Genomic DNA, 17,017 nt, shown 5'->3' with positions numbered 1-17,017 from the left:
CTTTATTGAATGTCTCCCAGAGGACAGAAGAAATCAGTTCAGGGTCAATATCAATGAAGACACCACAGTCTCATGTACGGCCCTTGAAGCAGCTCTGGCTGCCTCTGACACAGCGTCTCGTTCCATCGCTATGGCAGTGGTGATGAGGAGGTCATAATGGCTACACTTGTCTGGATTTCCCTGAGAGGTGCAGGCCACAGTAAAAGATCTTCCCTTTCAGAGGTCTAAGCTCTTTGTCAACACCACCAGTGCTTCCTTTCATTTACTCAGGGACTCCAGTGCCATCTTGAAGATGTTAGATATTCATGTTCCCACAGTAAAGCACAAATAGGGAAGACACTTTACTCAGAGGTACAGACCCATGCCTCTTAGCCAAACACAAAGGCAATTTGATAACAAATGGAGACAGTGCCAGAGCAGAGGGAGGCAAACCACTGACCAACCCTCCACCTCTCAGCCATCAATCTCAAGACAAATGTTTTGAAGCTCAGGTCTAGAGTTTGGTAACAACTCTCTGCTTAGGGCAACCCATCCTGTCTAGCTATTCCATCAATGTCTAGCCCCCTTTTACCATCAATGGTTCTCCATTACAATCAACAGATGGGTACTGGACGTTGTAAAGAATGGATGCTGTATCCACTTTTCTTTTACCCCCCTCCCTCCCGTCCACCCACCTTTCATGTCCCTTTTCAGGGACCCATCTCACCAGAGCATTCTCCTCCAGATCGACCACCTACTTCACCTCGGTGCAGTGGAACCCATTCCACATTGTTATAAGGGAAAAGGGTTTTACTCCCACTACTTCCTCCTGTCGAAGAAGTCGGGGGAGGGGGGGAGGAATGGAGACTAATTCTCAATCTCAGGAAGCTCAACAGACACATGACCATAACAATTCAAAATGGTCACTTTATCCACTATAATCTCCGCCTTTAAACAAAGAGGATTGGTTATCAACTATCAACCTCCAGGATGCGTATTTTCACGTATCCATTCACTCATTGCAAGTACCTCAGATTTACAGTAGGTGGCGCACACTTCCAATATACAGTGCTTCCATTCGGACTCTACACAGCCCCAAGGGTCTTCTCAAAGGTGCTGGCAGTTGTTGTTGCACATCTATGCAGACAAGGGATTTCCATATTCCCTTACCTCAATGACTTCCCGATAAGAGCAAGCACAAGTGAAGAAGTATAAAATGCAGTCTCTCTGACCAGAACTCTTTTTCAGATCCTGGGGTTACAGATAAATCTTTCCAAATGCAAACTCCAACTATCCCAGAAAATAGAGTTTATTGGAGCTCACCTCAATTGCATGGAAGCCATAGCATCTCTCACACAACAGAGGTTTCAGACTATATGGGACCTCATATCACTGTCTCAAGCCAGTCTGCAAGTACTAGCAAGGACATGCTTGCAATTACTAGGGCACATGGTGGCAACCATGTCAGTAGTGTTGCATGGGAGACTGCATATGAGACTGCTGCAACAGTGGTTGAGGATGGTGTATAAGCCACTATGCAACAGCATCGACAAACTGGTTTTGATCCCAAACAGAATCAAACGCTCTTTGGTCTGGTGGGCAGACCCAAAAACATGTGTGTTTGGGTACCTTTTCACAAACGTCCCCCATCCACAACTCTCACTACGGCTACCTCTCTCCTGGGTTCGGGGGCTCATTCAGGCCCTCTTATGACTCAAGGACGATGATCCCCACAGGAATTGAATCTACACATAAATATATTAGAACTCAGGGCGGTATTCTACACATGCCAACATTTCCTATACCATATATGCAACAGCACGGTTCAGATTTTTACAGACAGCCAAGCAACAATGTTTTACATCAACAGATGGGAGGCCAGATCCAGCCATCTGTGCATACTTACAATCCCATCTTTTCAAATGTGTGTGTGCAAGATGTCTGTATGCAAAATAACAGTAATTTTATGTGCTTTGTAAAGTTGGCCATAATATTGGTTTGCTGGGGGCTGGATAAAAATTTATTGAAACTGGTGAATATGATAGCTGCCATTCATTCAGTATAAATGTAAGGAGCAGTTAAGCTCCTTTTTGGAGTACAGTTTTGGAAACAATAGGAGAACCACCCAAAACAGGTCACATTCAAGGTTAGTCAGGAACTGAGATATGTGAAAGGAAGGATTCTTTGAGTATTGTTTGATGTAGATGTGTGCATCTGTGGGCAGATGCAGGCAGAGAGAAGCAGCCAAAAAACCAAGCAAGCAGCAAAAGAAGCACTGGAAAAGTGGCTGGGAGAGAAAGTAAAGTGGGGAAGTTTATTGGGTAGAGTGTAAACTGAGAAGAGTCTTGACACTCTGAGCAAAGGAAATGCTTTCCTATAGTTTCATACCCACTGTGATTAGGGAAACGGGCTTTGTATACATGCATTGTAAATTAATGGGACTGCATCAAAATACATGATTCTAAAAGGCAAATTTGCCATATCTCCTATTAAATGTCTTTGCCTTTCTCCCCATGTTTCTTTTTTGATAAATGTTAATGCATACTTTTCATATGTGAAGTTTGTCTGTCAAAATGAAAAACACTTTTTGAACTAAGGGGTTTATTTTAAAATGAACAGAATTAATGAGAAAATTCACTGTGTGGGTTACATCTTCATTTTTAGTTATAGCTTAATTCTCTTCTTGTGGTAGGAGACCCAATGGTGCTTCCTCAAATCTCCATGCATGCTCAGTGATCAGCTGTGCAGCTGCAAGTAGGAGCAGTCCACCCAATGCAATTGCCTGCCTTCTGAATCATCTCCTTCCCTTGAAGTAGGGAAAGGTTGGTGGCTGCCTCAAAGCTCTTCCCTTTTTTGTTATTTCAGCCACATCTTCAAACTGCTGTGTGCACTAGAAAACAACTCTCTCCCTGTCTTCTTCTCCCCTGCCTATAGTTTATATATAGTTAGCTAAATTATTTAAAAACTTAGGAAAGAAAACACACAAGCAGGCCTGAAACCAAAAATAACTATCACACTAAGGCTACGTCTACACTGGCCCCTTTTCCGGAAGGGGCATGTTAATTTCAACTATCGTAGTAGGGAAATCCGCGGGGGATTTAAATCCTTTGAAGTAGGAATAAGAGCCTCCGGAAAAGGGCGCTTTTTCCGGAGGATCGGGGCCAGTGTAGATGCTCTTTTCCGGCTTTTCTAAAAGCCGGAAAAAAGCGGCGGACATTTTTATTTAAATGCCGCGGGGGATATTTAAATCCCCCGCGGATTTCCCTACTACGATAGTTGAAATTAACATGCCCCTTCCGGAAAAGGGGCCAGTGTAGACGAGCCCTAGCTGCCTGCACTGCTTCCATCAAAACTACAATACTAGCTTACATGCTGCACTTTCACAAACCATGGATAGAGAATCTGGCCATGTCAAGTGTATGCTGGAAAAAATGAACCTGATCTTCTGACCAGGGATGAGTGAGCATGTCTGGAGATTTTGCTTACTGTAGGAAGGGCTGCCAGAATAAATTTATGGTGAAGACAGCTATTTTATTTATTATAAAAGTAATAAAGTGCTTATTTTTGGGCTACAGTTACAATTTGCTTCTTCTTCAAGTGGTGTGTCCCTGTGGGTGTTCCACTGTAGGTGTTGGGTCATCCTGGAGCTGCAGATTGGAGTTTTCTTGAGCAGTGGTCAGCCAGACCGCACATACGCGGCACGCACCTCATGCCATTCGTGCTCTTTTAATCTCTCACGGTCTGGCTCCTGCCAGTTGCTTCTTTACCGACTACAGTTGCAGACCGAGCGAGCCTTCTCTCCTCAGAGAAATCCTGTCAGGAATAGAATAGTTAGTTATTTAGTCTTGTAGTTAGAGTTACAGTTTTTATAGTTCTAGATATTATAGTTTGTTTTTTACTTAAAAAAAGAGCAGAGTTCATTATTTAGCACGTCGTACAATTAGCGATGCCGAGCTCCCAGCTTTAAGAAGTGCACCACATGCCGTGACACCATGCCAGCTACAGACGGTCATGCCGAGTGTATCAAGTGCTTCGGTGAGGCCCTTGTGCCTCAAAAATGGGTCCACTGTGCCAAGTTGACCATTAGGGCATGTAAGGACAGGGAGATGAGATTAAAAAATATTTTATTTGACAAAGCACTTCAGCCACCAGAGCATTCTCATACAGTTTCCACTTCACAGTCTTCTAGAGCAGAGAAAAGAAAGGCTGTGTTGCCAAAGTCAGCTTCAGCTTGAAAAAGAGCCTTGCCAGCTCAGTCTTTATCTTCAGCACGAGTGAGTGTCAGTGATAAGCCTGGCACGTCAGGCTCAGTGGCGCCCAAACATCCGTCGCTTTCGGAGCTGAAATCACGACGAAAATCTGCAACGGTGCTGTCAACGGTCGTAATGGTCTGCCACTCAGCACCGCTGTTAATGGCAACACGTACAATGGTACCGACAACATTGGCACCTTCCGTGTCAGAGCAGTCAACAAACGTACCAATGACCTTGGCACCAGCCACACATGTGCTGACAACCTCAGCACCAACCAGCTCAGCACCGACCAGTTCGGCACGAGCATCTTTGGTACCATATGCCTTGTCCAGTCCTCTGGTGCCGAAGAAAGCACCTCATGAATCCACCTCCATCAGATCAGCCAGCCCGGAACTATTGATGTTCTTACTGGCACCGTCTTCCGCTCCACCTTCTCCATATTCTCTTCAAATAACAACTGATGATAGGGGTCACATCCCACGTGAACAAGCTAGGCATCACCTTCCCCTTATACAAGATACCTGCCTCATTCTCCTCCTTCTTCAAGGGGATCACCACACTCACCCCATTCCCTGCACCTACCGCCACATCATCCAGTGTACTACAGAAGTGGTATGTCATCTTGGCATGTTTCACCAGTCCAATTTTACCACAGACGACATAGTCCAGCATATTACAGATATCACTCTCGGCATGACTCAACCCATCATTGCTATCATCATTCTGAATACGACTGTCCTTGCTTCCACAGTCACCCAATCTCCCATGCTCCCTCAACTTCCCCACAACCCTCATATAGTCAGAGAGTAGCAACGTCACCATCTACTGTGCTGTCTACAGTTCATCATTAAGAACCGGAGGGAGGTCAACTCTCCGAGGCCGAAAAGCACCCACGAGATGTATCACCGACCGATCAGGAGTCGTCATCCACTGACGAAGTGGTCATATCTGGCAACCAGTCCCCTCCTGACGACCTGAGGCAATTTCAGGAGCTTTTCAAAAGGATGAATGCATCTGAGGACATCACATTAACTGAGATACCTGAGAAACAACACAGGCTCCTTAAAAACTTCTAGCCCTCACAGTGGGGAAAAGTTGCAATCCCCATAGATGACGCCATCATGGAGGCTGCTGATGAGAAATTGCAGACCCCAGCTTTGGCAACTCCATCTAATAAAAGAGCTGACAAATGATATTTTGTCCCTCTAAAGGGAACCGATTTCTTATTTTCTCACCTTCAACCAAATTTGTTAGTCGTTGACGCTACTCAACACAGAGCCAAATTACCACAATATAAAAACATGACGGATAAGGATAATAAATGTATGGATCTCTTTGGGAGAAAGCTTTATTCTTCGTCCACCTTACTCCTGCATATAGCAAACTATGCAGTGGTACTCTCCAATCACAACTTCGATAACTACATGAAGTTGACCCCTCTCTTAGAACACCTGCTGGACTCTAAAAGACCATATTAAAAGCCGTACTTTAGGAGGGATATGTCTCCTCCAGAACAGCACTCCAAATAGTGCTAGATGTTGCTGACACGGCAGCCAGAGCTACTGCGACATCAGTAGTTATGAGAAGAGCCTCCTGGTTACAGTCTGTGGGGGTCCCTCATGAACTTCAGTCAAAGGTGGAAGATCTCCCTTTCAATGAGCAAAAATTATTTGCTGAGAAGACGGATGATGTGCTGCATTCCAGCAAAGACTATAGAACAACATTGTGCACACTTGCGATGTATACTCCCCCATTCTGCTGTAAACTATACACTCAATATCAAAAGCAGCGGGAGTTCTCTTACTCCAGATACCAACAATGCTCTTTTGATCAATCAAGGAGCAAACAATGCCCATAGAGGAAATGCCCACAGGGCACTCGTAATACTGGCAGCCAGGTGAACAAGCAGCAGATTTGACCTGTTGGTTGAGGGCCTGAAAAATCTCCCCATCTCGCACGAAACATCACACCCTGCTCTGGCCTTCCACCACCATCTGAGGCTTTTTCGTCATCATTGAGTGGTTACCACATTGGACCGTTGGGTCCTCAAAATAGTAACATTGGGGAACACCGTCCCCTTTACCTCACTTCCCTCTACCTCCCCACCCTCCCCGTCCCTCTTCAAGGACCCCCTCACGAAGACCTATTAAAACAGTAGGTACAATGACTGCTCAGTGTAGGAGCAGTGGAAATAGTTCCAGAGGACTTCAGAGGCAAGGGGTTCTACTCCCATTACTTTCTCACACCAAAAAAAACCCGGGAGGATGGTGGCCTATTTTGGATCTCCACTAATTGAATCGGTATCTTCAAAAGCAATGATTCAAAATGGTTACCCTAGCTTCAATAATCCCATCATTAGTGAAGGGAGACTGGTTTTCAGCCCTCGACCTGCAGGATGCCTATTTTCATATAACTATTCACTCTGTGCACCCCATGGTTCCTACGTTTCGTAGTGGGTACAGATTTCTACCAATACCGAGTACTACTATTCAACTTTTCATCAGCACCAAGAGTGTTTTCAAAGATGTTAGCCATTGTCTCAGCCTACCATTGTAGACAAGCTGTGATTATTTTTCCATACCTCGACGATTGTCTAGTAAAAGGTCCATCAGAAGTGGAGACACAGCGAATCATGGCAACAACCAGGCAAACATTTGATCTCTTGGGTCTTATACCCAATACACAAAAGTCAACACTACAACCTACATGAACTCTAGAATTCATAGGCGCCGTGCTAGATTCCGTATCTGCAAGAGCATAGTTCCCCATGCAAAAATTCCAAGCAATCCAAGAACTGATTACTACTGTTACTCTCAGCCCCACAGTTCCCATACTTACCTGTCTCCAGCTTATGGATCACATGGCTGCTACAGCCTATGTGGTTGACCATGCTCGTTTACATCTTCGATGTCTTCAACACTGGCTTGAGACAGTACAGTAGACTTCCGATAATCCGGCACCCTTGGGACCCAGGTGGTGCCAGATTATCAGAAATGCCGGACTATCAGGAGGTACTCTGGCAGAGGCGGATCTCATCGGAGGGGAAGCGGGGCAGGGGGCGGGGGTGTGCCAAACCCTCCCTCCTGCTGCAGGGAGGCAGAGCCTGTGAGCGGTGGAAGAGGAGAAGCGGTGACAGGCAGGCAGCCGCATTCAGGACGTTCTGGTCAGTTACAGTCACTCTGGCTGGATCCACAGCCGACACGCAGTTAATGTAACTTTCCTCTCTACTGCCGGGAGGAGGGGGGGGAGGGGAAGGTAGGAGTCGGTGGGAGAGGGGGAGGAGGAGGAGGAGGGGCCGAGGGTGTGCCAAAGCAGCCGCATTCAGGACGTTCTGGTCAGTTACAGTCACTCTGGCTGGATCCACAGCCGACACGCAGTTAATGTAACTTTCCTCTCTATTGCCGGGAGGAGGGGGGGCAGGAGAAGGTAGGGGTCGGTGGGAGAGGGAGAGGAGGAGGAGGAGGGGGCGAGGGTGTGCCAAAGCAGCTGCATTCAGGACGTTCTGGTCAGTTACAGTCACTCCGTCTGGATCCACAGCCGACATGCAGTTAATGTAACTTTCCTCTCTACTGCCGGGAAGAGGGGGGGCAGGAGAAGGTAGGGGTCGGTGGGAGAGCGGGAGGGGGAGGAGGAGCCTGTCACCTGCGGATCTACCTGTTCCCACTGCCTCCCCCTTCCGGCAGTAGAGAGGAAAGTTACATTAACTGCGTGTCGGCTGTGGATCCAGCCGGAGTGACTGTAACTGACCAGAACGTCCTGAATGCGGCTGCTTTGGCACACCCTCGCCCCCTCCTCCTCTCCCTCTCCAACCGACCCCTACCTTCTCCTGCCCCACCCCTCCCATCAGTAGAGAGGAAAGTTACATTAACTGCGTGTCGGCTGTGGATCCAGCTGCAGTTAATCAATTACTCTAACAACTTGAAGCAGCTGCCGGAGCACTTCCGGGTTGCAGTTGGTGACGGACCATCAGGCGTACCGGACCACTGGATGCCGGACCACCGGAGTTTTACTGTATATGCCCATCACAAGAGACAAGTGCACAGACTGATCTCCCCTCCACTTCACGTCTTAAACTCTCTTACATGGTAGACCAATCCCTGCAATCTTCCAGCATGTGTACCATTTCCATGAGACCAACCATCTGTACACATAACTACCGACATGTCCCTCATCGGATGGCGAGCCCACACGAGTGCCATGTCAATACAAGGATGATGGACCACACAAGAGACTACTTTACATATCAATTTATTAGAAATCAGAACTGTGTTCAATGCATGCAAGCATTTTGTTACACACTTTCAAGGCAAAAACGTCAGAATATTGACCAACAACATCAACGATGTACTACATAAATCGCCAAGGAGTGCCCGTTCTCATGCTTTATGCATAGAGGTGGTCCGATTATGGAACTGGTGCATATGAAACAAAATTACTCTTGTAGCTTCATACTTACCAGGAGTAAACAACATCACAGCAGACAACCTCAGCAGACATTTTGCCCAAGATCATGAATGGGAACTGCACCCTAGGGTCCACCAATCCATCTTCCAACAATGGGGTACACTGGAAATTGACTTATTCGCTTCCTACATAAACAAGAAATGTCACTGTTACTTCTCCCGAGCAGGCATCAGACTGGGGTCTCTAGGAGATGCCTTCCTTCTCAGTTGGAAGGGTCCCCTCTCATATGTGTTTCCCCCATCCCACTCATTCCCAACGTGTTGGAGAAGATCGCCAGAGACAGAGCAAGAGTTAGTCTCATAGCACCGTTTTGGGCATGAAGATATGCTTTCCTTGTCTGTATCTGATGATTCTTCAGCCTCCCTACCACCTTTCGATTCAGCACGATCTTCTAACTCAGAACAGGGGATCCTTACTTCACCTACAACCACATCTTCTCCGCCTAACAGCATAGCTCATTGTTGGTTCCACTAGGAAGAACTACAGTGCTCAAACCAAGTAAAACACCTACTCTTACACAGCAGAAAACAATTCACCCGAAACACTTACCTTCAAAAGTGGTGTAGATTCCTCTCTTGGTGCTCTAACAAGCATTTAGACCCCTGAACAGCACCATTACATACAGTTTTGGACTACATACTGTCCCTCAAGGACGCTGGATTATCACTTTCCTTTTTAAAGATACATCTATCAATTTTCACTCACCTCATCACAAAGAAATTCATAAAAGGCCTTTCCCCAACCTATACTCACCACACAGGCTACTGCCACCATCATGGAACTTAAAAATGGTTCTGGACACTCTTACCCGGGCACCTTTTGAACCTTTAGCTACTTGTCCACTCTCTATGATGACATTAAAGGTGCTTTTTCTGCTGGCAATCACTTCTGCCTGTAGAGTCGGTGAGTTGGCAGCCTTAATGGCGGTTCCACCCTACACTATTTTTAATAAAGACAATGTAGTACTACATCCACATCCTTACTTCGTTCCTAAGGTTTGTTCTGACTTTCACATAAATGAACCCATTGGACTCCCCTCATTCTACCCTAAGCCACACTCAACTACAAAGGATGCAATATCTCATTCATTGGATGTATGCAGAGTTCTTACATTCTATATAGAAAGAACTCAATCTTTCCGCAAGTTGGATCATTTGCTCATTTCTACAATGGAACGCAATAAGGAATATCCGCTATCGTCACAACACATCTCCAAACTCACTGTCTCCTTCATTATGCAATGTTATATGTTAAGGAATAAACCACTACCTCAGACACCTAGAGCACACTCGACAAGGACAGTGGTGACTTCTACAGCCTTTCTTCATGGGGTTCCCCTCAAGGACATCTGCAGAGTGGCTACATGGTCCACCAATAACACTTTTATGAAGCACTATGCAATCTTGAAGGCTTAAGCGAAAGACACTATCGTGGCTTCCATGGTCCTATCGACTGCTGTTAAACCATAAATCTGAGGCCTACCTACCGCTTATACTGAGTACTGCTACACATTCAACTACAGTGGAACACCCATGGGGATACCACTCGAAGAAGAAGAGGAAGTTACTCACCTTGGTGCAGTAACGATGGTTCTTTGAGATGTGTGTCCCTGTGGGTGCTCCACTATCCACCCTCCTCCCCGTCTCAGATTCTCTTTCCTTATTGTCTTTCAGATACAGGGTCAGGCTCGAGGAACTGGTGGGAACCAGACCTTGAGAGAGATCTAAAGAGCATGAACAGATTGAGGCGTGTGCTGTACATGTGCAGTCCGACTGACTACTTCTCAAGAAAACTCCAACACCGACACCTACAATGGCGCACCCACAGGGACACACATCTCGAAGAACCGTCATTACTGCACCAAGGTGAATAACTTCCTCTTTTCTGCAGGGCCATGAAGACTGGGTGACGGATGTTGCAATTAGCAGCAATAAGAAATGGATCCTTTCTTCCTCAAAGGTAGCAGCAAACTTACAGATGTGGTATAGAAAGCTAATTTGGAAACAGATTTCACTATATATTTCAATGTTTATGTTAGAAAAATTATAACATACTGAAGCAGTTGCCCCAGTCTTTCATTTGTAGTTTTTTGTTTAGCTGAGAAGCAATTACAAAGAATATTAAAAGGAAGTTTATGTGTTGGTGTATGTTTGGTATGACCCAAAAACTCAATTTCTAAGACTATTAAAGAATATTTATGCTTGACCAGTGATAATATGTACATTAACGTCTTAATTGTTTTTTCTAATTTTTAGGATGCTACTTTGAGATTATGGAACATTGAAAAGGCTGATAATGTTCCTGAGGCAATAGAAAACAGAAATACAAGAGACTCAAAAATAGTTCAAGTAAGCATTATATGTAGTTACATCTGATGGCTTTGGCCTTTTAGTCTCCAAGTTACACCTCAAGCTGTCTCAAGTGTCTGGGAGAGAGCCACAGGAAGGACAAGTGTCATATTTGTAAAAACTTTGGCCCATAAAGAGCGTGATATCAGCTTGAGGTTTCTCCTAATGAAACCCACTCTGTCACACTCTGGAATCATCTTCATCTGACCCTGAGGTGAATGGATTGGCCTAGATGCCAAGTGTGCCACTTGCCCCCAGACTCAACCAATCACCACTGGTGCCCAGGAAGTGGAAAAAGAAGGAGAGCCCTTCAGCATCAAAGGTCCGAGAGCCTGCAGGCAAAGCACTTATGTCAGGCCATGTGCCTGTCTCAGGCTCCTAGGGGGTACCACTGTGGTTGGGGTCCAGAGCCCAGCCAGGAACCCTCCCATGAGGTGGTAATATCTCCCTGCCTACAGTGGGGCCTTCGGTGCTCGAAGCAATTCTGGCAGCTAAAGACCAGAGCTGACTGGTTCCTCAGGTGCCCCACTAGGGAAGTGAGGCAGCTCCACCTATGGCACCAAAGACCTAGCCCATTGGAATGCAGCAACATAGATTGGTGGAACACCCTCGGTCACCAGACTGCAGGCGCAGGTCTCCTTAGCTGTGACCTCACTGTGGTCAGTGTGACCCAACTTGCAGGCCAGAAGGTTTATGTCCCTAATGAAGTCTCCATCAACCAGACTTGGGACTCCTGAGCCAAGGCACTGTTCCCTCTACCACCGGTACCAGCCAATGTCTGGCCACAAGTTGCCCAGGCACTGGTCAGCCTTTTTCCAGTGGTCTTCTTAACATCAGTCGCCATCTTGGAAAGCTTGGAACTTGGCATTGGTCTTGTTCACTCCAGTACCGATCCTCAGGCAGGCAGCACAATTCCACCCCTTTGTTCATCCACCAGGGTCAGCAGACAGGCCCAGGTCCCAGTGGCCCTGCTGTGGACACTGGAGAGGATTGGATTGGGACTTCAGCCTGTTGCCAAGAAGGGGCAACTCCCCCTACATGAGAGACAGTGGCTAACCCTAGTATAGTGCATAAAATTCATTGGAGTGATCCTTGACTCCACTGGGTCTTGGATCTTCCTCCAACTCAGACCACACCCAGCATCAGGGCCATCCTTGGAGCGGGGGGGGGGGGGGGGGGACAAAGTCCCACCCTTGCTCTGCCCCAACTCCACCCATTCCCCGAAGTTCCCACCCCTGTTCTGCTCCCACCCCACCTCTCCCTGCCTCCATCCCTTCCTCCAAGCCTCTTCACCAGAGTGAAGTGGCTGGGAGCAGGTCAAGCAGAGCAGACTGAGGCTGGGTCACTCTGCTTGACACCGCTGCCGGTGAGTGCGGGAGCAGGCCTGAATCCTGCTGCCAGTGCCAGGTCTCTCACTCATTCCCTGGGTCCTTGGGTGCCACCTTTGACCCCTTGGGAGGCCCCCCCAAAGTGCAGGGCAGTTGCCCCAAACCATCCTGTGAACAGCATTACCTGGCATTTCTCTCCAAGGTTGTCTTTTAGTTTCATTCGAATCAAGACATCTCTATTTACTGGTCTTCTTCCCAATACTGCATAAATTGGAGGAGGAGCATAGGCTACATTCCCTGGATGTCTGAAGGCTCTAGCCTTCTCATTGACAGAACCAGGTCATTTCATAAGACGACATAATTGTTCATCACAGTGGCTGGCATAATGAAATGTTGTCCCACATCCACTCAAAGAATTTCTTCTTGGATCACAGACTGCATTCATTTTTGCTATGACCAAGTGAAGGTGCTGCTTCTGGTGATTGTCACTGCCCATTCTATCATGGCACATGCCTCCTTCACAGCCTTTTTGGCTCATGTGCCTTTTCAGGACATCTGTAGAACAGCCACCTGGTCATCTGTTCATGCCTTTACATCCCATTGTGCACTGATCCACCAGACCTGGGATGATGCTGGCTTTGGCAGGGCAGGACTGCAAGCCACTAAGCTGAGAACTGAGTCCACCTCTGTACATATTGCTTGGGAATCACCAACATGGAATTGACATGAGCAAGAACTCAAAGAAAAAACAGTTACCTACCATTCATAACCATTGTTCTTCGAGATGTGTTGCTAATGTCCATTCCATTTCCTGCCCTTCTACCCTGCAGTCAGAGTTACCAGCAAAAAACCAACCAACCAAACAAAAAAAAATATGAGAGGGTGCAGGACTGGCAGCACCTAATCTCCCCTGCTGTGGTATTGCCAGTCCAGGGGACACCGTGGTCAGCCCTATCGGTACCACTAAGGCAAAAATGTCTGGCAACTGTGCATGTGATCGTGCACACACCTAAAACGGAATGGACACGAGCAATACATATTGAAGAACAACAGTTACTAAAGGTAGGTAACCATTTTTCTGCTTGTTTGCATCAGATTGTTATTTTCAGATATTTTTATTTGATAATCTAATTTATTTTTTCAAATACTGTTGTTTAAATTGATGTTTCTTGTTGAATTTCATGTTCTGAAAACCAAGCAGTACAATTTTTCTAAACTTTGAAATACATTTGTGACTGAAGTGAAAAATATTCCCTGCATTCATATAAATTCATCAATTGACAGAAGTTTGTAAATGCAATGGAGGACTATACAAAAGAACACTGGGGAGTTTTAGAAATGTTGGAAAGATATTGAAAAAAAGATATTGATCACTTAGAAGATATACCTCATTCTGTTTTTTTGTATGAGTACAAGTAGATACGGCATTCCTGAATACATGAAGAGGGGTGAGATCATGCTCCAATTGAAGTAATTGGTAAAACTCCCATTGATTTCAGTGGGGGTATTATATGCCAACTGTTTCTACATTTCAACAATCAAGAGGTGTTTTGATTGTAGCAGATGGGTACAGTGGTAACACAATTAATAAAGAACAGGAAAACAATGTCTGGCTCCCTAATAAACATAAAAATACTGAGTGTACAAAAGAAGGAAGAGAAGAGGTATGAAATCATTACCACAGGTTGAGGAGAGAGACATTTTTATGACAATTCAGTTTTAATTTAAATGAAACAATTTGTTCTAAACCCATGTGATATTGGGAAAGGGAGCCCATCTTTGTTTTGTAGTCGATCACACCTCTAGTGCTATATAAACTACTACTAATAAATTTGCTAAGACAATATCACAAATTACAAAATAGTATTAGTAAATGTAGGGAAACTTCCTGCACAATGATTAAATGGGCCTTCTTTTCAAAAGTATTGAGCACCCACTGCTCCATTTGAAGCTAACCAGCTGCAAGTGCTCAGCACCTCTGAAAATCAGGCCTGCATATTTTTACTTGAACATCAGTGGTTAGATGATTCATGTCTGGCACATATGATGAACTAACATCCTTTTTGTTGTTTTTTAATGTTCTATTTACATCAGTGTGAAGAATGTGAAAAACCTTTCTCACTCCTACAGTGCGATGACTCTGAAGCAGTAACCAAGTGTGTATTCTGTCGACTGGCTTCTCCTTCGAGAAATATTTTGCCATTACCACCTACCATAGCGCCCGATCTCTAAATTCTTCCCAATAGTCTATTTGTGCAAATACATCTGTGTTTTTAAGCATATGCCTATTAGAGAAGTAAAAGTCTATTAAATTAGTTAACTGGTTAAACTTAGTTTAACCGGCTAAGCAATTAAATGGCAAGGGCAGGTGAGGAGGGTTGTGGGGATGGACTGCTCCATATGGGCTGGAGTGCCCCTGCTGATGGTATACTCCTGGCCCACGGTACTCCTGTTCTGGCCAGGCTGGAGCATCCTGCCCACCATATGCCCCAGGCCCACCAAGGACAAGGTCTGCTCGGGTTGAGCTGGTGCTCCTCCAGCCTGCAGTGGGTCTTGCAGGGTATGAGCAGGGAGCTACTCCAGCCCCCACCAGTTAACTGGAACCGCTAAACCTCACCCATTAAGAATGAGGTTTACTGGTTAACCATCAACATTCATAATGCTTATTCATATTTGTGATTACTGTATCAGTATATATTGCATGTACCTACATAGCCAAGAACTTTTTACATACTTCTGTGCCAGAAAGTGACTTCAGAGTTAAAAAAAAAATGCTGATTATAGACCTGTACAAAACATACTGAGTTCCACTGTGTGACAGAGAACCAGATCAAGTCCTAAAATTTTAAATCTATGCATATTGTGTAAGAAAATAAAATTACATCAATACCCTAAAAGTTATTGTGATAAAGAAAATATGTGACTATGTAACTTGCTGAAAGGTTTTCCTTAAATTGTGTAGAATAAAACCATGCTTTTTTGTAATGGAGTGGAGTATACTGGAAATATGAAAAACATTTGCATCAATTGAAAATACTAAAGGATTTTGAAATTCAAATGTGGAGAAGGTATTTGGACCATGAGGTTTTTATCATCTTGATTCCAACATCCCTTACAAAATGTTTCTAAGAACTTTGTCATAAGAACACATTATTATTTGTGTTTGATGTATCATGTGGCAAACTAGTTCTGAATATTCAGGGCCCAATCCTGGAAGCACCCTCAACTCCAGCACCCTTCAGAATTTGACCCTAAAAGTCTATTCCTCTTCACAAGCTATGAGAGGATGTTAATTAATGTGAGATTAATATTTCAAGATGTGGGGGTCTCATTCATCAAAAAATGTTTCAGCAGATTATATTATTTTAAAGGGGATTTATAAGGAGAAAAAAATATATTGTACCTTGGTATGTAACACTCTGGAATGTAGTTAAGCTATGAAATAAATTGAAAGCTATTATAGTATTTCTATCTTTTTTAAGCCATGTGAATTCTGTAGCTATCAAGGCTACATTTGCACTTGAATAAAATAAAATGATTTTTTAAAGAAATAGTATGTTTTATCCAGATTTACTGCTTTGAATAAAACATGAGGTGGCAAGTTGTAACCTATTCCAAGACAATGTCCTCTTTTTTCTCTTAATTAAATATTGTTTGTTTGCAATAAAAAGTTGAAAAAATGCAGTTTGTGTGGTGCTACAATTATTTTTGCAGAATACATGAAATGTGCTTATCTTATTGTTGGAGTAATTACTCTTATTATTTATATTTAATACTGAACTTGTTTCTGCATGTTTGAAAATAATCTTTTTAATTAAATAATATTCTTATAATATTTGAATTGGGAATGTCCTTTATTTATTCTTCCTGTCTCATTTAGCTGAGAAATCAAAGCTCTAAGATTTTCCATTGAGAGAGCAAAACCAATTACTCTATAATGGAGGATTTTATGCATAAATAATATGACATTCAGAGATGAATAAGTTGGAAACTTTCTTTTGAAAAGGTCTTTTATTTTCCAAATTAAGAAAGACAAGTCAAACTGATACTTACTTTGTGTAGCAAATCTAAGTCTTATTAAATCAGTATGTATTATTACTGCTTATTTAACAGAATCAATTTGATATACCAAGTCAGAGATTAGAGTCTCTAGAATAGGAAATTCTACAACTATATCATAAACAGTTTTAACCAGTTTAGTGCTTGGGAATATATAGCTTATTTTGAGCCTGATTTATAAGATGTGGTCCTAGCCACTTGCTAAGATAGGGCATTCAAGAGTTACATAGCATTTTTTTTGATGAATAAAGGATTAGGGTTAAGAACTCCCTAAAATTATCTACTGTGTCCCTCTTTGGCTACTAGCACTATCTGCACTGCTGCCTAACTTCTTATGTTTTTGCATTTCTTTTAAAGTAATTATGGCTTCTCTTGTGGGTATGTAGAGGAAAAGGAAAGTCATACTGACATAGCCATTATTTGGTTCCAAGTATGGCTCTTAGATTCCTGGTTAACTGTCAAAGTGATCCCTGGCTTTACTTTTGAGCAGTGGCTCTCAAACTTTTTGGCCTACGGCCCGCCCACTCAACTCAAATCTTTCCACGGACCCCCAGCTAACCACCCATGATGACAAAATACCTTTGCT

At 44.2% G+C, this 17,017-nt stretch overlaps 1 protein-coding gene across 2 annotated transcripts in view; it reads left to right on the top strand.

Moving 5' to 3' along the window:
* The window catches only part of WDR88 (WD repeat domain 88), a 45,938-nt gene extending 31,034 nt beyond the window's left edge, over positions 1-14,904 (top strand). For both annotated transcript variants that reach the window (XM_075940111.1, XM_075940110.1), the window contains 3 exons: positions 10,587-10,655; positions 10,952-11,044; positions 14,467-14,904. In XM_075940111.1, coding sequence (XP_075796226.1) covers positions 10,587-10,655; positions 10,952-11,044; positions 14,467-14,604 — 300 coding nt within the window. In that variant the 3' untranslated portion in view covers positions 14,605-14,904. The remainder of the gene's footprint in view (positions 1-10,586; positions 10,656-10,951; positions 11,045-14,466) is intronic.
* Positions 14,905-17,017: the final 2,113 nt, after the last annotated feature.

This window comes from Pelodiscus sinensis, chromosome 12, assembly GCF_049634645.1.
Source record: "Pelodiscus sinensis isolate JC-2024 chromosome 12, ASM4963464v1, whole genome shotgun sequence".
Classification (NCBI taxonomy): domain Eukaryota; kingdom Metazoa; phylum Chordata; order Testudines; family Trionychidae; genus Pelodiscus; species Pelodiscus sinensis.
Note: the sequence above shows the minus strand (reverse complement) of the source record. Positions and strands in the feature narration are given on the sequence as shown.